This window comes from Dermochelys coriacea, chromosome 14 (assembly GCF_009764565.3).
Source record: "Dermochelys coriacea isolate rDerCor1 chromosome 14, rDerCor1.pri.v4, whole genome shotgun sequence".
In the NCBI taxonomy this organism is placed as follows: Eukaryota; Metazoa; Chordata; order Testudines; family Dermochelyidae; genus Dermochelys; species Dermochelys coriacea.
Window position 1 is genome coordinate 30,350,652 of NC_050081.1, and position 17,921 is coordinate 30,368,572.

The 17,921-nt window shown below is 51.6% G+C and overlaps 3 protein-coding genes across 4 annotated transcripts in view; 1 reads left to right on the forward strand and 2 right to left on the reverse strand.

Annotated features, from left to right (window-relative positions):
* LOC119843027 (zinc finger protein 850-like) overlaps positions 1-17,921 on the reverse strand; it is a 765,636-nt gene that overhangs the window by 640,924 nt on the left and 106,791 nt on the right. The gene's annotated exons all lie outside the window — the stretch shown is intronic.
* The window catches only part of LOC119842502 (zinc finger protein 251-like), a 503,489-nt gene that overhangs the window by 188,749 nt on the left and 296,819 nt on the right, over positions 1-17,921 (forward strand). The window lies entirely within an intron of this gene.
* Positions 6,201-16,611, reverse strand: LOC119842479 (butyrophilin subfamily 1 member A1-like). 2 transcript variants are annotated; one of them, XM_043496819.1, is made up of 9 exons: positions 16,579-16,611; positions 14,890-14,971; positions 14,523-14,781; positions 12,824-13,165; positions 11,832-12,113; positions 11,303-11,416; positions 10,354-10,374; positions 8,986-9,009; positions 6,201-7,390 (listed from the first exon to the last, which is right to left on the reverse strand). In XM_043496819.1, the coding sequence occupies exons 3-9, from the start codon at positions 14,644-14,646 to the stop codon at positions 6,753-6,755; spliced, it is 1,545 nt and encodes a 514-aa protein (XP_043352754.1). In that variant the 5' UTR covers positions 14,647-14,781; positions 14,890-14,971; positions 16,579-16,611; the 3' UTR covers positions 6,201-6,752. The 2 variants fall into 2 exon arrangements, with proteins under 2 accessions (XP_043352754.1, XP_038226613.1); XM_038370685.2 differs by lacking the exon at positions 16,579-16,611 and adding an exon at positions 15,417-15,636.

A 17,921-nucleotide genomic window follows, 5' to 3' on the forward strand; every position in this document is an offset into this window, starting at 1 on the left:
CTCCTTGGAGAGGCAAGGCGGGTGGGTGGGAACGCACAGAGCCATGCTAGGGAGGTCCCTGTGCCCCTGCCAGAGAAGCCCAGGTCAGTTGCCCATGGTGCCAAGGGCATCGGGGATGCCCAGTCCCCAGGGATTGGGCCCCCTCACCTGCCCCACGGGAGACATGGCTACAGATCCCCCCCCCACTGGAATGGGGCCCCCAGACTCAGTGTGGGCTGGACAGATCATAGAGAGAAAGGAGTGGCAGGCTGGACTAGAGCATGGACCTGGGACCCTGTTCCCCATTTGGCTGCTAGGTGACCTTTGGCCAGTCACTTCCCTGCCCAGTGCCTCAGTGTCCCCATAACTCTGCTGGTCTCCATTGTACAGAGCTCTGAGCTCCATGCAAGGAAGTGAGGCGAGAAGAGACCCGGAGCACAGAGGTGCCTGGACAAGGGACAGGCAGGGACTCTGGGGCAGGGCTGGGGATGGACTCCGGGAGGGGAGGGTCTGCTTCAATTGTTGGGGGGCTGTATTTGGGTGGGAGGGTCTGGTCAGAGACCCAGCAATCACTCCCTCTCCCCATACACATCCTTCCCGTCTCTCACCATCCCTTCACTTGGCTCCAGGTCTCCTTGTCCCACAAGCCCCAAGCATTCCCCGCACCCCAGTGCTCTGCTGGGTCTCTGCCTTGGTGCAGGCCTTTGTATGTGTGTGTGGGGGCGGGTGTATGCATATGCTAGACTGCATGGCAGGTTTCCCCCTTCTCCACCCGTTTGTTGCGGAAGGCTACTGGGTTGGCCTTTCCCTCCAGGGCTGGGAGCAGAGTCCAAGAGAAATGTAAGCCTGGGTGCAGGACCAGGGGCTGCTGAAGTAGGGTCCAGTGGTTACAGCAGGGGCAGGGACTTGGAGTGAGGACTCCTGGGTTCTATCCCTGGCAGTGGGAGGGCAGTGGGGTCTAGTGGTTATAGCATGGGGGGGCAGGACTCTTGGGTTCTATCCCCAGTGCTGGGAGGGCAATGGGGTCTAGTGGGTGGAGCGGATGGAAGCTGGGAGGCAGGACTCCTGGGTTCTATGCCTGGCACTGGGAGGGCAGTGGAGTCTGGTGGGTTAGAATGGGGGAGGGGGGCTGGGAGGCAGGACTCCTGGATTCCGACCCCACTCAGGCTGTTCCCTAAGTTGAGAGCCCTAGCCCTAGGGGTCTGAGAGTGGAGCCTGACTGGCCCCAGCTCAGCAGAGACAGGAGGCTGCTTCCATCAGACCAGGCCCTCCCCACACTGCCCTCTGCCCTCCCCACCTGGCCAGCCAGTAACTCAGCCTCTCCTGCATCCCTTAGCAGCTGCTGCCCCATTGTGGCTCATGGCCGGGGCAGGTGGGCCTGGGCTGTGCTGAGCAATCTGGCTTTCTGTACGCACAACCCCCACCCCCAATCTGTACCCCCCACTTCCTGGGCCCTGGCCTGGGCCTGGGGAGCGCACACATAGGCCTAGATTGACTTCTGTATGGCAGCAGCTCCAGTCAGGCCACCAGGGCTGCGTGTAGGGGGGCAAATTGCAAGCTTGTCCAAGGCCTGGAGGGCTGGGCTGGCCAAGGGTCACCACTGCACTGAGCGCCTGTCCTGGTGTTTGTTCAGATCTTGCACAGGGAAGTGGAGGGTGAGGGGAATTTAACCAGTGTAACGATGCTGGCTTTGGTGGGACCCAACTGAGAGGGTCAATTCAGGACAAATTGCATAAAGCAGGGCAGTTACAGCCCAAGGCTGAGGTTCCTTTGCATACCAAGGCAAACCAAACCAGCCAAACAGAAAAGACTTCAGTTTTACCCCACTGGCTAACCACATGTCACACAAGCAATTCCCTTAAACGCTCCAGTTTCCCAGTATCAACACCAGTGCCACTCATTATGGGGACGAATGGTTATGAAAACCAATGTCCCAGTAAAAGAAAAAACGTTCTCTCGCTCCAAAGGACCAGGCCCCAGACCCAGGTCAATATACAACTCAGATCTTACCCACAAACCACGCTGTTGCCAATCCTTTAGAATCAAAAAGAAAGAAGAAGTGGGACTGCTAAACACAGAAGATGGAGTGGAGGTAAGGATAATCTCAGCATGGCCCAATATTTAAACAAATACTTTGCCTCAGTCTTTAATGAGACTAAAGAGGATCTTAGGGATAAAGGCAACATGACAAATGGGAATGAGGATATGGAGGTAGATATTACCATATCTGAGGTAGAAGCAAAACTTGAACAGTTTAATGGGACTAAATCGGGGACCCCAGATAATCTTCATCCAAGAATATTAAAGGAATTGGCACCTGAAATTCCAAGCCCATTAGCAAGAATTTTTAATGAATCTGTAAACTCAGGGGTTGTACCGTATGATTGGAGAATTGCTAACATAGTTCCTATTTTTAAGAAAGGAAAAAAAAAAATGATCCAGGTAACTACAGGCCTGTTAGTTTGACATCTGTAGTATGCAAGGTCTTGGAAAAAATTTTGAAGGAGAAAGTATTTAAGGACATTGAGGTCAATGGTAAATGGCACAAAATACAAAAGGTAGATCATGCCAAACCAACCCGATCTCCTTCTTTGAGAAAGTAACAGATTTTTTAGACAAAGGAAACGCAGTGGATCTAATTTACCTAGATTTCAGTAAGGCGTTTGATACCGTGCCACATGGGGAATTATTAGTTAAATTGGAAAAGATGGGGATCAATATGAAAACTGAAAGGTGGATAAGGAATTGGTTAACAGGGAGACTACAGCAGGTCATACCGAAAGGTGAACTGTCAGGATGGAGGGAGGTTACCAGTGGAGTTCCTCAGGGATCAGTTTTGGGACCAATCTTATTTAATCTTTTTACTACTGACCTCGGCACAAAAAGTGGGAGTGTGCTAATAAAGTTTGCGGATGATACGAAGCTGGGAGGTATTGCCAACTTAAAGAAGGACCGGGATATCATACAGGGGGACCTGGATGACCTTGTAAACTGGAGTAATAATAATAGGATGAAATTTAATAGTGGGAAGTGTAAGGTTATGCATTTAGGGATTAATAACAAGAATTTTAGTTATAAGATGGGGATGCATTAGAAGTAACGGAGGAGAAGGACCTTGGAGTATTGGTTGACCATAGGATGACTATGAGCCGCCAATGTGCTATGGCTGTGAAAAAAGCTAATGCGGTCTTGGGATGAATCAGGTGAGGTATTTCCAGTAGAGATAAGGAGGTGTTGGTACCATTTTACAAGGTGAGACCTCATCTGGAATACTGTGTGCAGTTCTGGTCTCCCATGTTTAAGAAGGATGAATTCAAACTGGAACGGGTACAGAGAAGGACTACTAGGATGATCCGATGAATGGAAAACCTGTCTTATTAAAGGAGACTTAAGGAGCTTGGCTTGTTTAGCCTAACCAAAAGAAGGTTGAGGGGAGATATGATTGCTCTCTATAAATATATCAGAGGGATACATATCAGAGAGGGAGAGGAATTAATTAAGCTCAGTACCAATGTGGACACAAGAACAAATGGATATAAACTGGCCATCATGAAGTTTAGTCTTGAAATTAGACAAAGGTTTCTAACCATCAGAGGAGTGAAGTTCTGGAACAGCCTTCCAAGGGAAGCAGTGGGGGCAAAAGACCTATCTGGCTTCAAGATTAAACTCGGTAAGTTTATGGAGGAGATGGTATGATGGGATAATGTGATTTTGGCAATTAATTGATCTTTAACTATTCATGGTAAATGGAACCTTGACAGGGCCTTTCCCCACTCTGAACTCTAGGGTATAGATGTGGGGACCTGCATGAAAACCCCCTAAGCTTGTTTTTACCAGCTTAGGTTAAAACTTCCCCAAGGTATAAACTATTTTACCTTTAGCCCTTGGACATTTTTGCTACCACCACCAAGCGTCTAACAAATATATAATTGGGAAAAAGCCTGCTTGGAAACATCTTTCCCCCCAAAATCCTCCCCAAACCCTACACCCCCTTTCCTGGGGAAGGCTTGATAAAAATCCTCACCAATTTGCATAGGTGAACACAGACCCAAACCCTTGGATCTTAAGAACAAAGAAAAATCAATCAGGTTCTTAAAAGAAGAATTTTAAATTGAAGAAAAAGTAAAAGAATCACCTCTGTAAAATCAGGATGGTAAATACTTTACAGGCTAATCAGATTCAAAACATAGAGAGAATCCCTCTAGGCAAAACCTTAAGTTACAAAAAGACACAAAAACAGGAATATCCATTCCATTCAGCACAGCTATTTTATCAGCCATTTAAACAAAACAGAATCTAAACGCATATCTAGCTGGATTACTTACTAAATTCTAAGACTCCATTCCTGTTCTGTTCCCGGCAAAAGCATCACACAGACAGAGAGAACCTTTGTTTCTCCCCCCTCCAGCTTTGAAAGTATCTTGTCTCCTCATTGGTCAGGTGCCAGCGAGGTTGTCCTAGCTTCTTAACCCTTTACAGGTGAAAGGGTTTTTCCTCTGGCCAGGAGGGATTTTAAAGGTATTTACCCTTCCCTTTGTATTTATGACAGACCCAATGGCCTGTGATGAAATGTTAGATAGGATGGGTTCTGAGTTACTACAGAGAATCCTTTCCTGGGTATCTGGCTGGTGAATCTTCCCACATGCTCAGGGTTTAGCTGATCATCCTATCTGGGGTTAGGAAGGAATTTCCCCCCCGGGCAGATTGGAAGAGGCCCTGGGGGGTTTTCGCCTTCCTCTGCAGCATGGGGCACGGGTCACTTGCTGGAGGATTCTCTGCACCTTGAAGTCTTTAAACCATGATTTGAGGACTTCACTAGCTCAGACATAGGTGAGAGGTTTATTGCAGGAGTGAGTGGGTGAGATTTGGTAGCCTGCATTGTGCAGGAGGTCAGACTAGATGATCATAATGGTCCCTTCTGACCTTAATATCTATGAATCTATGAAAAGAAAAAAGATATAGATTGACGTAGAAATGGTTAAATGGAATCAATTATATACAGTAATGGCAAAGTTCTTGGTTCAGGCTTGTACCAGTTATGGAATAAACTGCAGGTTCAAATCAAGTCTCTGGAGTACATCCACAGCAGGGATGGGTCATTCAGACCTTTGTTCAGAGCTTCAGTTTGTAGCAAAGTCCTTCCAGAAGTAAGAAGCAGGATTGAAGACAAGATGGAGGAGATGCACCAGCCTTTTTATAGTCTCTTGCCATGTGGTCTCTGCTTTCTTTATCCGAAAGACAAGCTATCCAGCACATGGCATAGAAAAATCTTAGTGTTCTGTCCATAGGCAGGTCCCTGAATACATTACTGAGTCTCAAGGAGTATATGCCTTCTCTCAATGTGTCTATTGTACAGCTGATGGTCCTTAATGGGCCATCACTCAGGCTAGGCAGTGCTGACACCAAATTGTCTGGGGTGTCCCCCAGAAGCATAGCATAAGTTTGAACTACAGACGGTATAGAGCCAATACTTATAACTTTAAATACAAAAATGATACATGCATATAGACAGCATAATAATAACCAGCAAACCATAACCTTGTCTTAGACACCTTATTTGACCCCCCCCCCCCATACAAGATTTTGTGCCACTTCAGGACCTTGGTTGCAACAATGATCTATATGGTGCCAGTTCAGATTAATGTCACAACCAGGGCCATGGGGTGTGTTTGGGGCTGCCTCACTCCCGTGTATGGGTTTCCTGTTGACTCAGAGTAGGCCCCCCTTTGGAAGCCACATGAACTGCCAGCTGTGCCCCATGGGGAGAGACAGGAGCAGTGGCTGGGTGCTGGTGGGAGGGGCCACTGCTTTCCAGGAGGGGAGACTGAGGGTAATGGGGAGAGGGGCGTGCCAGGTAGGGCCATGACTCAAGCTGTTCAGGCGTGGACAAGCCTTTACATTGTGCTTACCACCACTATTATGAACATATACAATTTTGGGGGGACAATTAAAAATCAGCCCCCCCAAAGCCCCAGCCTGTGCTATCACAGCTGCCCAGGAAGTTTCCTCACAAATGTCTCAGGTTCTCTGCACAATCAGGTGCACCTAGCTGTGCATGCTGACTGGGCTTGCGGTTAAGGCATTGGATCAGGACTCAATAAACATGGGGACAGTTCCCAGCTCTGCCCCGATCTCTGTCTCTGCAGAGCCCATCACAATGGGGCCCTGATCTCAGACGGGAACTTCCCGTGCTAAGAAAGAATGAGCTGTGTATCTCAATGTTAATTTCAAAGTTAAATACCCTTTATGTAGACTTAGGTTGGTTCCGGGGAAAAATGAAACAAGTTTACAAATAAAATTTGCTGTTTAAACATTGAAGCTTTGGAGTTTTTCTGGCTGGTAATACTGAGTAATAGTTGCATCTCCACAGGAAAGTCTGATTGTGCCTGGTTCCCTGACTGTAGTCAAAATTGGTTCAAATACTGCAATAATATATGCCTTTTAAAAAACAGATAAGTTCTAAGCCCTCAGCAAAATAGGTTCATTTCAGTAATAACTATTTTGGGCAGATGTTTTAAGGCACAATACAAAAATTAGAGGATCACCCAACCGCCAAAGGCAGACATGATCTAACTCTGTTCAGCATTGCCATGTAAATTAAACCAAGCAGCTCTCTGAAAGCAAGGAAATTCCTGGGCAAACATCTGTAACACTGTCCCTTTGCAAGGAAATTCCTGGTTAAAAACCCTTAACTCTACCCATTTGAAGACAAAGGAATTTAACACTCTTAATTTTGCCCGTTTGAACACAAGGGAATTCCCAGCCAAACACCCTTAACTCTGCCCGGGCATGTTCAGAAGTTCTATAAGACTGCTCTGTCTTTTCTCCAGTTTGGGTGTTACTGTACGTGTTGTCCTGTCCATCTCCACGGTCTTTCTCTGCCCTGGAGGCAGTATGGTGAGCTGCGTCCCAGAGGTCCAGAGCAAGAAGAAGGGGAAGAGAGGTTCCCGGGAACAGCCGGTGAAGGTGAAGATGTGCACCATGCCCTCAGCATTGTAGAAGGCCAGGCTTGCCTGCTCGCAGTCCAGGTGCACCCGGACCATCCTGGGTGCTGACTCCAGCTGCAGCGGTGTCTCGGGGCAGGTGAGAGCACTCCACTTCCCCTCCTGGCACTGCAGGGCCCAGACCCCCACATCCGGGGACAGCTGGAACACCCCCATGCTCTCCATGGAACCCCGGGCTGCTCCGATGGCCCAGTCTCCCCACTGGCCCACCTCCACGTCCCAGTAGTGTTGCCTGGCTTCAAAGCACTGGGAGGCTAGGACGCAGGGGAGGGGGTCGAATCTCCGGTCGTTCTTGGGGACGTCTTGCCAGAGGATGCCACATGTCACACTCCTGCCATCTGCCGAGAGCACCAGGAAGGGGTTGGCGGTGCTCTGGTCCAGCGTCACCTCTCCTGCCGACAGGGACACTACGGGCAGATGGATACAGGCGCTAGGGCAAGACACCACAGTACCTCTTCTCTGCTCAGCTCCTCAAGTCTCTCGCTATGGGGCCTAGTGGGTAGAGCACTAGGATACCTGGATTCTATTCCCAGCTCAGGCCTGCTGGCTGACTGGGGCCAGTCACTTCCCTTCCCTCCCTCTCGTGTTGCCCATCTATAAAATGGAGCTAAGCATGATTATTACCATGAGCCTTTGGATCTTCTTTGACCCAAGCAGTCAACCTCTTTTGGGAGGACCCCTGAACAGGACACAGGCTCCACCAGGGCTGGTGGGAAATTTTCCATGGGAACAGTTTTTGGCTGGAAAATTGGGTGACAGGAGATGGATCACTCAGTGATTATCTGTTCTGTTCATTCCCTCTGGGGCACCTGGCATTGGCCACTGTCAGAAGACAGGATACTGGGCTAGACGGACCTTTGCTCTGACCCAGTATAAACCATTCTTATGTTCTAAAACTCTATGCCTGCTTTCTGGGGACAGAGTGGATGCTTTGTTGAAAAAACAGATGCTCCAAAACCAAAATATTTTTGCCAAAAAAACAGACAACGTTCACCCCAAATCCAGAACGTTTTGGCCTCAAAACCAGGGTTTGCCCAAAATATTTTGGCCCCAAACCAGATCATTTTAACCTAAAATGCAGGCTACTTTGGTCGGAAGCCAAATAGTTTTCATCCAAAAACCAAACTACGGTGATTTTCAGCTGGAATGTTTCAGGTTTTGAAGTTTCAATGGGAAGTCGGAATTATCCACAGAAAGTACAAACAAAAAAGAGAAAAATCTTTCTTCTTGGATTTTTCCATGGGAACAGACCCCTCTTTTCCACCCAGCCCTGTGACCAGGAAGGATCTCACCAGGGTCATCTACAGAGGTCATTGCATCTCCATGCCCTTGCTGGGGAAAGCTGAAGGATATTGCAGTGGTGTCCTGTGCTTTGTATTACCCAGCGTCTGTGTGTGGCTAGCAGAGCTCCCGGGGCACTTGTCCCCTGGTCTCCAGGCAGCCTGTGAGCACAGCCGAGCCACCGCAGGGCCACCTGATCACCTGTGGATGTCAGCCCGCCAGCAACAACAGATCTCAGGCTGCTCAACCCACGCATCCCCAGCTGTGATCTCTCCTGGGCCAGACCTCCTCCCAGCCTTGCCCACTGTCCTGCCCAGTCTGCTTCATTCCTGACCCTTGGCCCTGCCTCTGGCTATCAGCACTGTTTCTAGCCACTGACTCTAGCTCCAGCCACAAGGCTGCCCATGCCCTAGTTCATAACACCCGTCCTCATGGTCCTAGCCTGGGAAAGATCCATTGTCTAAGCTCAGCCAGGAATCTCAGATCCAAGCTTTTAGTGTGATGACTGTGGTCAAGTCTTTTAGGCCCAGCTCCTCAAAGGTACTAGGCACCAAAGGGATTTAGGCACGTTCGAGGATCTGTTCCTTTGAGCCCTACCTCTGGCCTGTGATAGTCAATACATGGAAGACAGGGAGGGGGCTCAGAGACAGCAGGAGTCAAAACCATGTGAGTACCGGAGATAAGTAGAAAACTTTTTTTTTTTTTTTTTTTTTTTTTTTACCTTTATCAAGAAATTGTCTCCATTCTGCAATGATAAAAAAGGTGGTCACAATTAGCTCGGGAAAGCAGTGAGAGCAGATGAAACAAATCCCATCTAAACTTTTGGGTTTTTTAAACAAAACCCTTCCATTTTGTGGTGAGGGATAGCTCAGTGGTTTGAGCATTGGCTTGCTAAACACAGGGTTCTGAGTTCAATCCTTGAAGAGGCCATTTAGGGATCTGGGGCAAAAATTGAGGATTGGTCCTGCTTTGAGCAGGGGTTGGACTAGATGATCTCCTGAGGTCCCTTCCAACCCTGATATTCTATGATTCTCTCCAATGAAAGTTTTCATTTTGTTCAAAATTCTCCATATTTTTTAAAACACAAAACCACAATTTTTTAAAGTAAAGAAACAGTTTTGGTTTGCAAATATTTTCAGTAGTTCGCTAAAAAAAAAACACTAGGAAAATTTCTACGAAAAGTTTAAAAAAAAATCTTTTGAAACTTTACTGAGGGAAATTCCTTCCCATTTGCTCAGCAGCCCTATACTGAACCACAGCTCGCACACTCACTGGGCTGGAGTCTGATTCCAGCAATCAGAGAAAACTGGGAGTAAGGAGGCCAGACCCCCAGCTGGTGTCAATCGACTGTAGCTCCATTTGGATGAACATAATCACAGCAACTGGCCGCAGCTGTGGGTCTGGACCTATCCCATGGTGGGTGCCATCCCCTGGAGATCTCTCTCCGATCTCTCCCCACCTCAGTGGACTCTGACTCTAGGCAGCATATTTTGCTTTCCCCACTCCAGCCTCTGAAGCATCTCTGGTCCTTCACCCTCTTCAGGTCCCTCAGCCTCCTTCCTGGCTATGTGGGTGTCTGTGCAAAATCTGACACAATGTGGCCCTGATCTCAGTCATCGTGTGTCTGTGCAGAGCCCGTCATGATGAGGCCCTGATCTTGGTCACCATGTGTCTGTGCAGCGCCTGGCACAACAGGGCCCTGATCTCAGTCACTGTGTATCTGTGCAGCACCCAGTGTGCAGGGCCCTGATTTCGCTCACCGTGTGTCTGTGCCGCATGCAGCGCAAGAGGGCCCTGATCTCAGTTACTGTATCTGTGCAGAACCCGGTGCGCAGGGCCCTGATCTCCGTCACAGTGAGTATGTGCCACGCCCAGCATGATGGGGTCCTGATCTCGGTCATTGTGTGTCTGTGCTGCACTTGGCAAAACGGGGCCCTGATCTCAGTCACTGTGTTGTTGTCCAGTGCCCAGCACAACGGGGCCCTGATCTCGGATGGGATCTCTCGATTCTGCCCTGATACACTATTACGCAATGAGTGCTGAGGCGATGTTACAGAGACATGAGTGACCGTGTGCTGGAAATACTCACCGCACTCTTTGGACGCCTCCCCTGGAAGAGAAAGAAAGAGGTGAGGCTGTGAGCAGGAGCAACACTCATGGGGGATTTCCTGTGCCCTGTGTGGCTCATCTCTATAGTCCCACTACGGCTGTTTCTCCCTCACCTCCCACTGAGCACGTATGCCATTCCCACCCCATTCCCACCTCCTGGGACAGACCGAGGGGCGCCTGTGGCTCTGGGAAAATGTATGTGCGTCCTAGAGGGGGCAGCCAGGGAGAATCCATTGGCCCAGCCCCCAGTGGGTTTCCATTTTCACCCTCTAGGAATGAATTCTTAGCCTAGTCTGTGCTCCTGGAAACCCTCCAGAAAGTGCCTCATTGCCAGGAGGTCATATAGGCCAAACAAGCCTGCGAGAGACTGGCCAGGGAGAGTGCAGGGACTGGCATGCCTGATGGCCAGTTTCCCTGGGATCTGTGGTGCTGGCCAGGGCTTAGGCACAATCATTTGGGCTTATCTCTCTCCTGCCTCTCAGCTTTCCCCCTGATTAAACCAAAGAGGCAGCATGGGCCAATGGTTAGAGCACTGAACAGACCATTAGAAGTGCCGATTTCGGTTCCTGGATTTGCTACTAAACTGCTTGGAGAGCTTGGGAAAGACACTGCCACGCTCTCTGCCTCAGTTTCCCCTCACACCCTTTGTTTATTTTGACTATTTTATTTTGCTCTTTAGGGTAGGGAGACTGTCACCGTGTGTCTGTGCTGCGCCCAGCACAATGGGGCCCTGATCTTGGTCACTGCGTGTCTGTGCAGCGCCCAGTGCAATGGGACCCTGATCTTTTTTGCAAAGGGATGACTTCCACCTTCCAGGAAAGAAGCAGTTTGTATGGAATTTTCTGTCTGTAACCCTCAGGTTCCCCTAGAAAGAAGTATTGGCCACTCAATGAAACACATTCCCTACTGCACTGCCTGGAGATTGTTACCTTTGAGTACCTGGAGCTTTCGGAAGAGATAAACAGCCAAGGGCACGAGGAAGAGACATACTGGTAGAAAGATGAGAAAGGCCCTCATTTCCGGGGCATGCCTGGGGAAGAGCCCTGAGGGAGAACACATTGAAACTTCACAGAGCAGCAGCAAGAGCACTCCTAAACACTTTGCTGGGAAAGGTGAAGTCAGTGGAGGTACTGAGGGCTGAGAGCCAGATTTTGAGCTCAGCTCCCATGAGCTAATCTGGAGTCACCCCCCAAATGCACTGGGGGCAGGGCCATATTCTGATCTCAGCTTGCATTGAGTCAGTCTGGAGTCACTCCCCAACTGCAATGAGGACAGGGCTGGATTCTGATCTCAGCTCCACCGGGGTTGATCCAGAGTCACCCCTGCCTGCACTGGGGGCAGGACTGGATTCTGATCTCAGCTTCCCTGGGGTCAATCCAGAGTCACCCCCTGTCTTCAATGAGGCCAAGCCATGTGGATAAGCATCAGGGAGGATCCTGAGGTGTGCGGGCAGCCCACCTGTGATACGAATAGTCGTCTCTCTCTCTGGGCCGGAGAAGCCGGCTTTGATGGTGCAGGTCAGTGCTGGGTCCGAGCTCTCAGTCACCACCAAGGAGCTGGAGACGTTGAACAGGCCGTCGTTACTGCGCGGTTTCTGTTCAGACCTGGGGATCAGGGTCTCCCCACGGCCATTCCTCCAGAGCACGTGGGGCTCTGGGTACCACCCCGCAGAGAGACACAAGACCCACACCCCCCAGTCCTTGTGCCCAGCCATGTGCAGGAGAGGGTCTGAGCCAGAGCCTGGGGGATGGAGAATCAGAAGCAAAAAGTTAACACCGTAAGAATGATTAACATCTGTGAGAGCAGTAATCTCAAAGCACTTTTCAAAGCCTGGGATATGCCTCACTGATGCCAATGGAGCTACGACCCATTGACCCCAGCTGGAGATCTGGCCCCATTGACTCTCCTGGAGCTACAGCCCATTGACCCCAGCTGGGAATCTGGCCCCAGTGACTCCAGTGGAGCTACGGATGATTGACACCAGCGGGGAATCTGCCCCATTGATTCTCATGGAGCTATGGTCCATTGACCCGAGCTGCGGTTCTGGCCCCACTGATTCCAGTGGAGCTACGGACAATTGACACCAGCTTTGGATCTGGCCCCATTGACTCCAATGGAGCTACGGCCAACTGACCCCAGATGGGGATCTGGCCCCATTGACTCCAATGGAGCTACGGACACCGGCTGTGGGTCTGCCCCCCACAGTTTTAAGCCTTTGATTCTGGGAATGGCAATTCTAAAGGCTGCACTCTGGGGAAGCATCCCAGGGAATTTTAATGGGAGCTGGGTACCCAAATCCCCAAGCCAACCGTGGAAATCTCCGCTTCTGAATCTGTGGGTGAAATGCAGAAGGACAGTGCATGGGTCCGAGGACGTGTCACAATCCCCCATTGCGCTGCGACACCTAGTGTTCGCATGGGAGCAAGCTGCACACAGTCGGAGCTGCTCACCCGTCACGCTGAGCTCCAGCAGGGCCGTGCTGTAATGAGTGGGTGACCGGACCTCACACAAATGCTGCCCTTCGTCTGATGGCTGGATGTCCCGGATCCTCAGGGAGACGTTCCCGTAGGCCAGGCCCTGGGTGATGAGCTCCGTCCTGCCCTGGTAACCCGTGCCCTGCACCTCGCTCCTGTCCGGCCAGTAGATGTGGACGTCCTGGCCCAACTGGGGCCGGCTCCATTTCACCTGCATGGCCTGGGCGCTGAGCGCGGGAGAGAGGTGGCAGGGCAGCAGCACGGTGCCCCCCAGTGGGGCGGAGATGGGGCTGGTGGGACCCAGCACATGGAATGACTCTGGGGGAGAAAACAGCCTCTGGTCAGAGAGCATGGGACGGGGGAGGGGGTTGATGGTCATTGAGTCCCCACCAAGGGGTGACTGGCTTGACGGGCTCAGTTCCCAGCTCTGCCACCAACCCCTGGTGTATCTGCGGGCCAGTCACTCCATTCCTCTCTGCCTCAATACCCTTGCTGGGAAACGGGAATAATGATCCAGGCTTCTTTAGAGGCACTGTGGCCAAGTGGCTAGAGCGCTGGCCTGGGAGGCAGGAGGCCTGGGTTCATTCCTGGCTCTGCACTGGCCTGCTGAGTGAATGTGGGCAAGGAACTTCCCTGTCCGTGCCTCGGTTTCCCCATGTGTACTGTGAGGATAATGATACTGGTCTCTTCTGCAAGACACCCTGAGATCTACTGAGGTAAAGTGCTAGATAAGAACTAGCTTATTAGAGCATTTGCTCTTTGGGGCAGGGCATTGTGTGTCTGTGCAGCAACGGGATCCTGATCTTGGTCGCTGCGTGTCTGTGCAGCGTCTGGCGCGACGGGGCCCTGATCCCGGTCACTGTGTGTCTGTGCAGCACCTGGCGTGACGGGGCCCTGATCCCGGTCACTGTGTGTCTGTGCAGTGCCAGACACTATGGTATCTCTAGGTGCTACTGTAACAGGAATTTCCTCCAATGACACTACATCAAAAATATACTAGGTAGCTAATCAAGCATTCAAAAGTCAGGAACGGTCAGATTTCCAAAGGCTTGAACAACCTCAACTCTGCTCCCCTTTTGGGCGTGTCCTAGGCGCTGAAGAAGTGTAAAACCAGTGCGTAAGTGTGTTATTACAGACCAACCCCAGAATGAGGAGGTCTAGCTACAGCTGTGATGTGAAAGAGATTTAACTGGGCCTGCGGGTGTGTGTTTGGCATGTGTTCACGCTCTTAAACTGATTTAAACTTGGCTTTTAGCCACGTAACTCACTCATCAATTTCCAGGCCTGAGGCCAACTGGGAGAACTAGTGGGAAGCCACCAGAGAGCTGCCCACACTGGTGATAGGGCCAGTTAAACTAGAAAGCTTTTAACCCATTTGTGTTGGTGAATCGGGTGTAGATGAGCCCTAGTAGAGGGTGATGCGTGCATCTCAGGGCGCTGCCCCCTGTTAACCAACAGGTCATCTTCTCTAGCACCCAACACCTTGTGAGGGTTCAAGCCACCCATGGCTCGGTGGGCACTGGCCACCTGAGTTGTTTTGTGCCCTGTGCTACCGCTGGGACGTGGAACTAAGATGCAGCAGTTGTGAAATTGCACCGGATGTGGGGGAGCGCTGGTTTGGAACAGACTGGATCACACCCTGACGGTGTCCCCTTTGCACACACGCCAATCTCACCTGGGGCTGCCGTCCCAATGCTCAGGAGGAGGCAGAAGGCAACTGGTATGGCCCGATAGCGGCGTTGGGTGCTCTCCATCCTGTGGGCCTCTGGGAAAGGTCTCCCGGCACTGCCACAGAACATTGGTCACCGTGCAGAGGGAGCATTGGGCTCCGGGCTCCTCATCCGCGTGGGACCTGGGAAGGCACAACACCCCTGAGCCCCCCTGACAGGTCAGTTCTTCAACCAAAAGCTTTCTCCTTGAAACAACAGGGCCTCCTGCAAAATCAGCATTTTCTCTTAAGAAATTATTTTCGCTTTCCACAGGAAATAAAACTGTCAGCACCAAAACCTGCCAGGGAAGAACCCACTTCCCCCTGCGTTTACCTGGCTTTTCCACAATGTGTTTTGCTTGGAAATGGCAGAAGAAAGCCCAACTTTTGGCTGCTTTTCAGACTTTTTCCGCTCCCTCGTACAGAAAGAAAGAAGAAATGTCCAAGTGAAAGTCACCCCGCCCTCCATCCCAGCCATCGTCTCCCTCTCTGAGTTGGGGAAAGTGACACACAGTAGCATGGCCGTAAGAATAATTCAGCAGGAGAGAAACTAGTTAATTAACTCATTAAAAAGTGGGGAAATGGAGAAATCGCCCTTTCCTCCCAGGGGCTGGTGAATAATGTATCAACAAAGCGCAGGGGCTGGAACTGGGGGGGGGGGAGGGCTGCTGCACCCCCTGGCCTGAAGTGGTTTCCCAGGGTTTACAATTTGGTTCCATAGCTCTCAGCGCCCCCACTGGACACACGGTTCCAGCGCCGCTGCAACAAATCGTTTCCTATCGTTGTCCCCCAGAGCCCCCCATCTTTCTGGGCAGGGGTCCCCCCTTTCTTTGCCCGACGGAAGGGCTCCCGCAGTCCTACCAGCGGAGGGGGGGCTGGGAAGCAGGGGTGCCAGCTGTCCGGGTTGTCTCAGAATCTCCCCTTTCTGGAAGTAGCTGGCCCAGGAAGCGTGTCCGGGCGCTCAGGACCAGGGGGTGGTTTCATGGGGTCAGAAGCAGGCGGGGTGTCCTGGGGTTTGGTGAACGCCAGATCCGGACGCGAACCAGGCGGAGCATTTGCGAGAGGGCCCCGGCACCGCCCACTCCGCTGCAGGGCAAGGAAATTCCCCACCCCCGCGGGGCGTTCCCAGCCTGGCCGCTGAGTCCCGCCCCGGGACCGCCAGACACTTGGCTGGGGCTGGGCTGCACAGCCGGGCTGCACCCAGCGGACTCTGCCCCGTCCCTGCCCCCCAGCGGTGCCAACGCTGGGTTTCCAAACCAAGGGGCTGCTTTCTAGCCTCCTCCCCCCGCTAGGATTATGACTATTAATGAAAAAAGAAAAGGAGGACTTGTGCCACCTTGGAGACTAACAAATTTATTTGAGCATAAGCTTTTGTGACCTTTGTGAGCTGTAGCTCACGAAAGCTTATGCTCTAATAAATTTGTTAGTCTCTAAGGTGCCACAAGTACTCCTTTTCTTTTTGCGAATACAGACTAACACGGCTGCTACTCTGAAACCTTTCATAGGATGCATCCGATGAAGTGAGCTGTAGCTCCCGAAAGCTTATGCTCAGATCAATTTGTTAGTCTTTAAGAAAAAAGAAAAGGAGGACTTGTGGCACCTTAGAGACTAACAAATTTATTAGAGCATAAGCTTTCGTGAGCTACAGCTCACTTCTTTAGTCTTTAAGGTGCCACAAGTCCTCCTTTTCTTTTTGCGAATACAGACTAACACGGCTGCTACTCTGAAACCGACCATTAATGAGAACACCGAGCCGCTGGGGCGCTGGGACTATGGGGGTGGGGGGCGCTGAGAGCCACAGACCGAGCTGTGAGCCCTGCGCACTTTCCCCGTCACCAGGGGCGTTTCTTGCTGCTTTCTGCAGCACTCGGCAGCTCCCGGTCTTCTTCGACAGAGATGACGAAATGAGGGGCGCCCCTTGTAATAAGGGACTGTTGGCAACCCTAGGTCAGACCCACAGTCTGGTACCGCCCCCCTTGCCATCCCACATTAGATCAGTGGGTCCAGCCAGCTGCTATCTCACCCTCCGCTTCCACAGAACAGATCAGTGGGTCTAATCACTCGTTATCTCACCCCCACCCCCCGCTACCCCAGAATGCATCAGTGGGTCCAGCCAGCTGGTGTCTCCCCCCACCACCACCACCCCAGAACTGATCAGTGGGCCCACCCAGTCGGTATCTCACCCCCTGCCATCCCAGAACAGATCAGTGGGCCCACCCAGTCGGTATCTCACCCCCCGCCACCCCAGAACTGATCAGTGGGCCCACCCAGTCGGTATCTCACCCCCCGCCACCCCAGAACTGATCAGTGGGCCCACCCAGTCGGTATCTCATCCCCTGCCACCCCAGAACAGATCAGTGGGTCCAGCCAGCCTGGTGTCTAGTTTCCAACAGTGCCAGCTGTGCAGTGGCAGGTGTAACAGCCCGGTGACAGGGCTCTAGCAGGATAAACCACCCATGTGGGTTAATTCCTTCCTCGCTCCCCAGCATTAGACAGCGTCTCTGTCTGTGACTCTCCCTGGCTGTTTGTTACAGCACTGCTTTCCTCCCGCCTGGCTGTTCTCCTAATCCTTATTCATGCAAACATCCACTCCTCTCTCGGACCCGAGCCCTGCTAATCTCACAGTGATACGTGGTGGAAGGGAGTCCCACAGGCTAACCGTGCGTGACAGAGGGAAAAGTGAGAGCCAGCTGCTCAGGCTGCATTTTGAATGTCTCCCCCTTCCATTTCCACCGCGTCTCCTGGCTGGGAGCAGCCAGTCTTGGGCATCACTCATTATCTTAGGGTCCTCTGGTGGGCCCAGGGAAAGGGGATTTCTGAGTACTCCCAAATTAGATGGGTGGATTGGAGGTATCAGAGCAGTGAATTCTCACACCCCTCGGGTGCGTAAATGGCGACTAGGTTGTACTAGGTTTTAACCCTGGGGCAATTCCTCTCCCCACCGGGACCCTGGTCAGTATCCTCAAGGTAGGCACTATAGTGCTGGATGCACCTGCCTCTCCCACTGTCCTGCAAATCACCACCACGCTCTCAGCTCCATTCCCTGCGGGCTGCCCCTGGAGCAGGGGCACGGGCAGCACTTCCCCCTTGGGATTGGATCCCGACGGACCCTGCCCGGTAGAATTTTGAGCCTTTGCTGCAGCAATGGGTGTGGTATCTCACTCTCTTGGTGGCAATCACCCAGGGCTATGGACTTTGTGCCAGGGCTGGGATGGTGGAGGGGTGTGGGAAGGAGACGGCTGCTAGCTAGCAAGCTCCAGCTCACTTACAGAGCAAGCTTGGAAGCTCTGATCAGAGGGACGCTGACTCCAGTGTAGTGACGCTGATTGTCCCCAGCTGTGGAACTGGCCCCATTGACTCCAATGG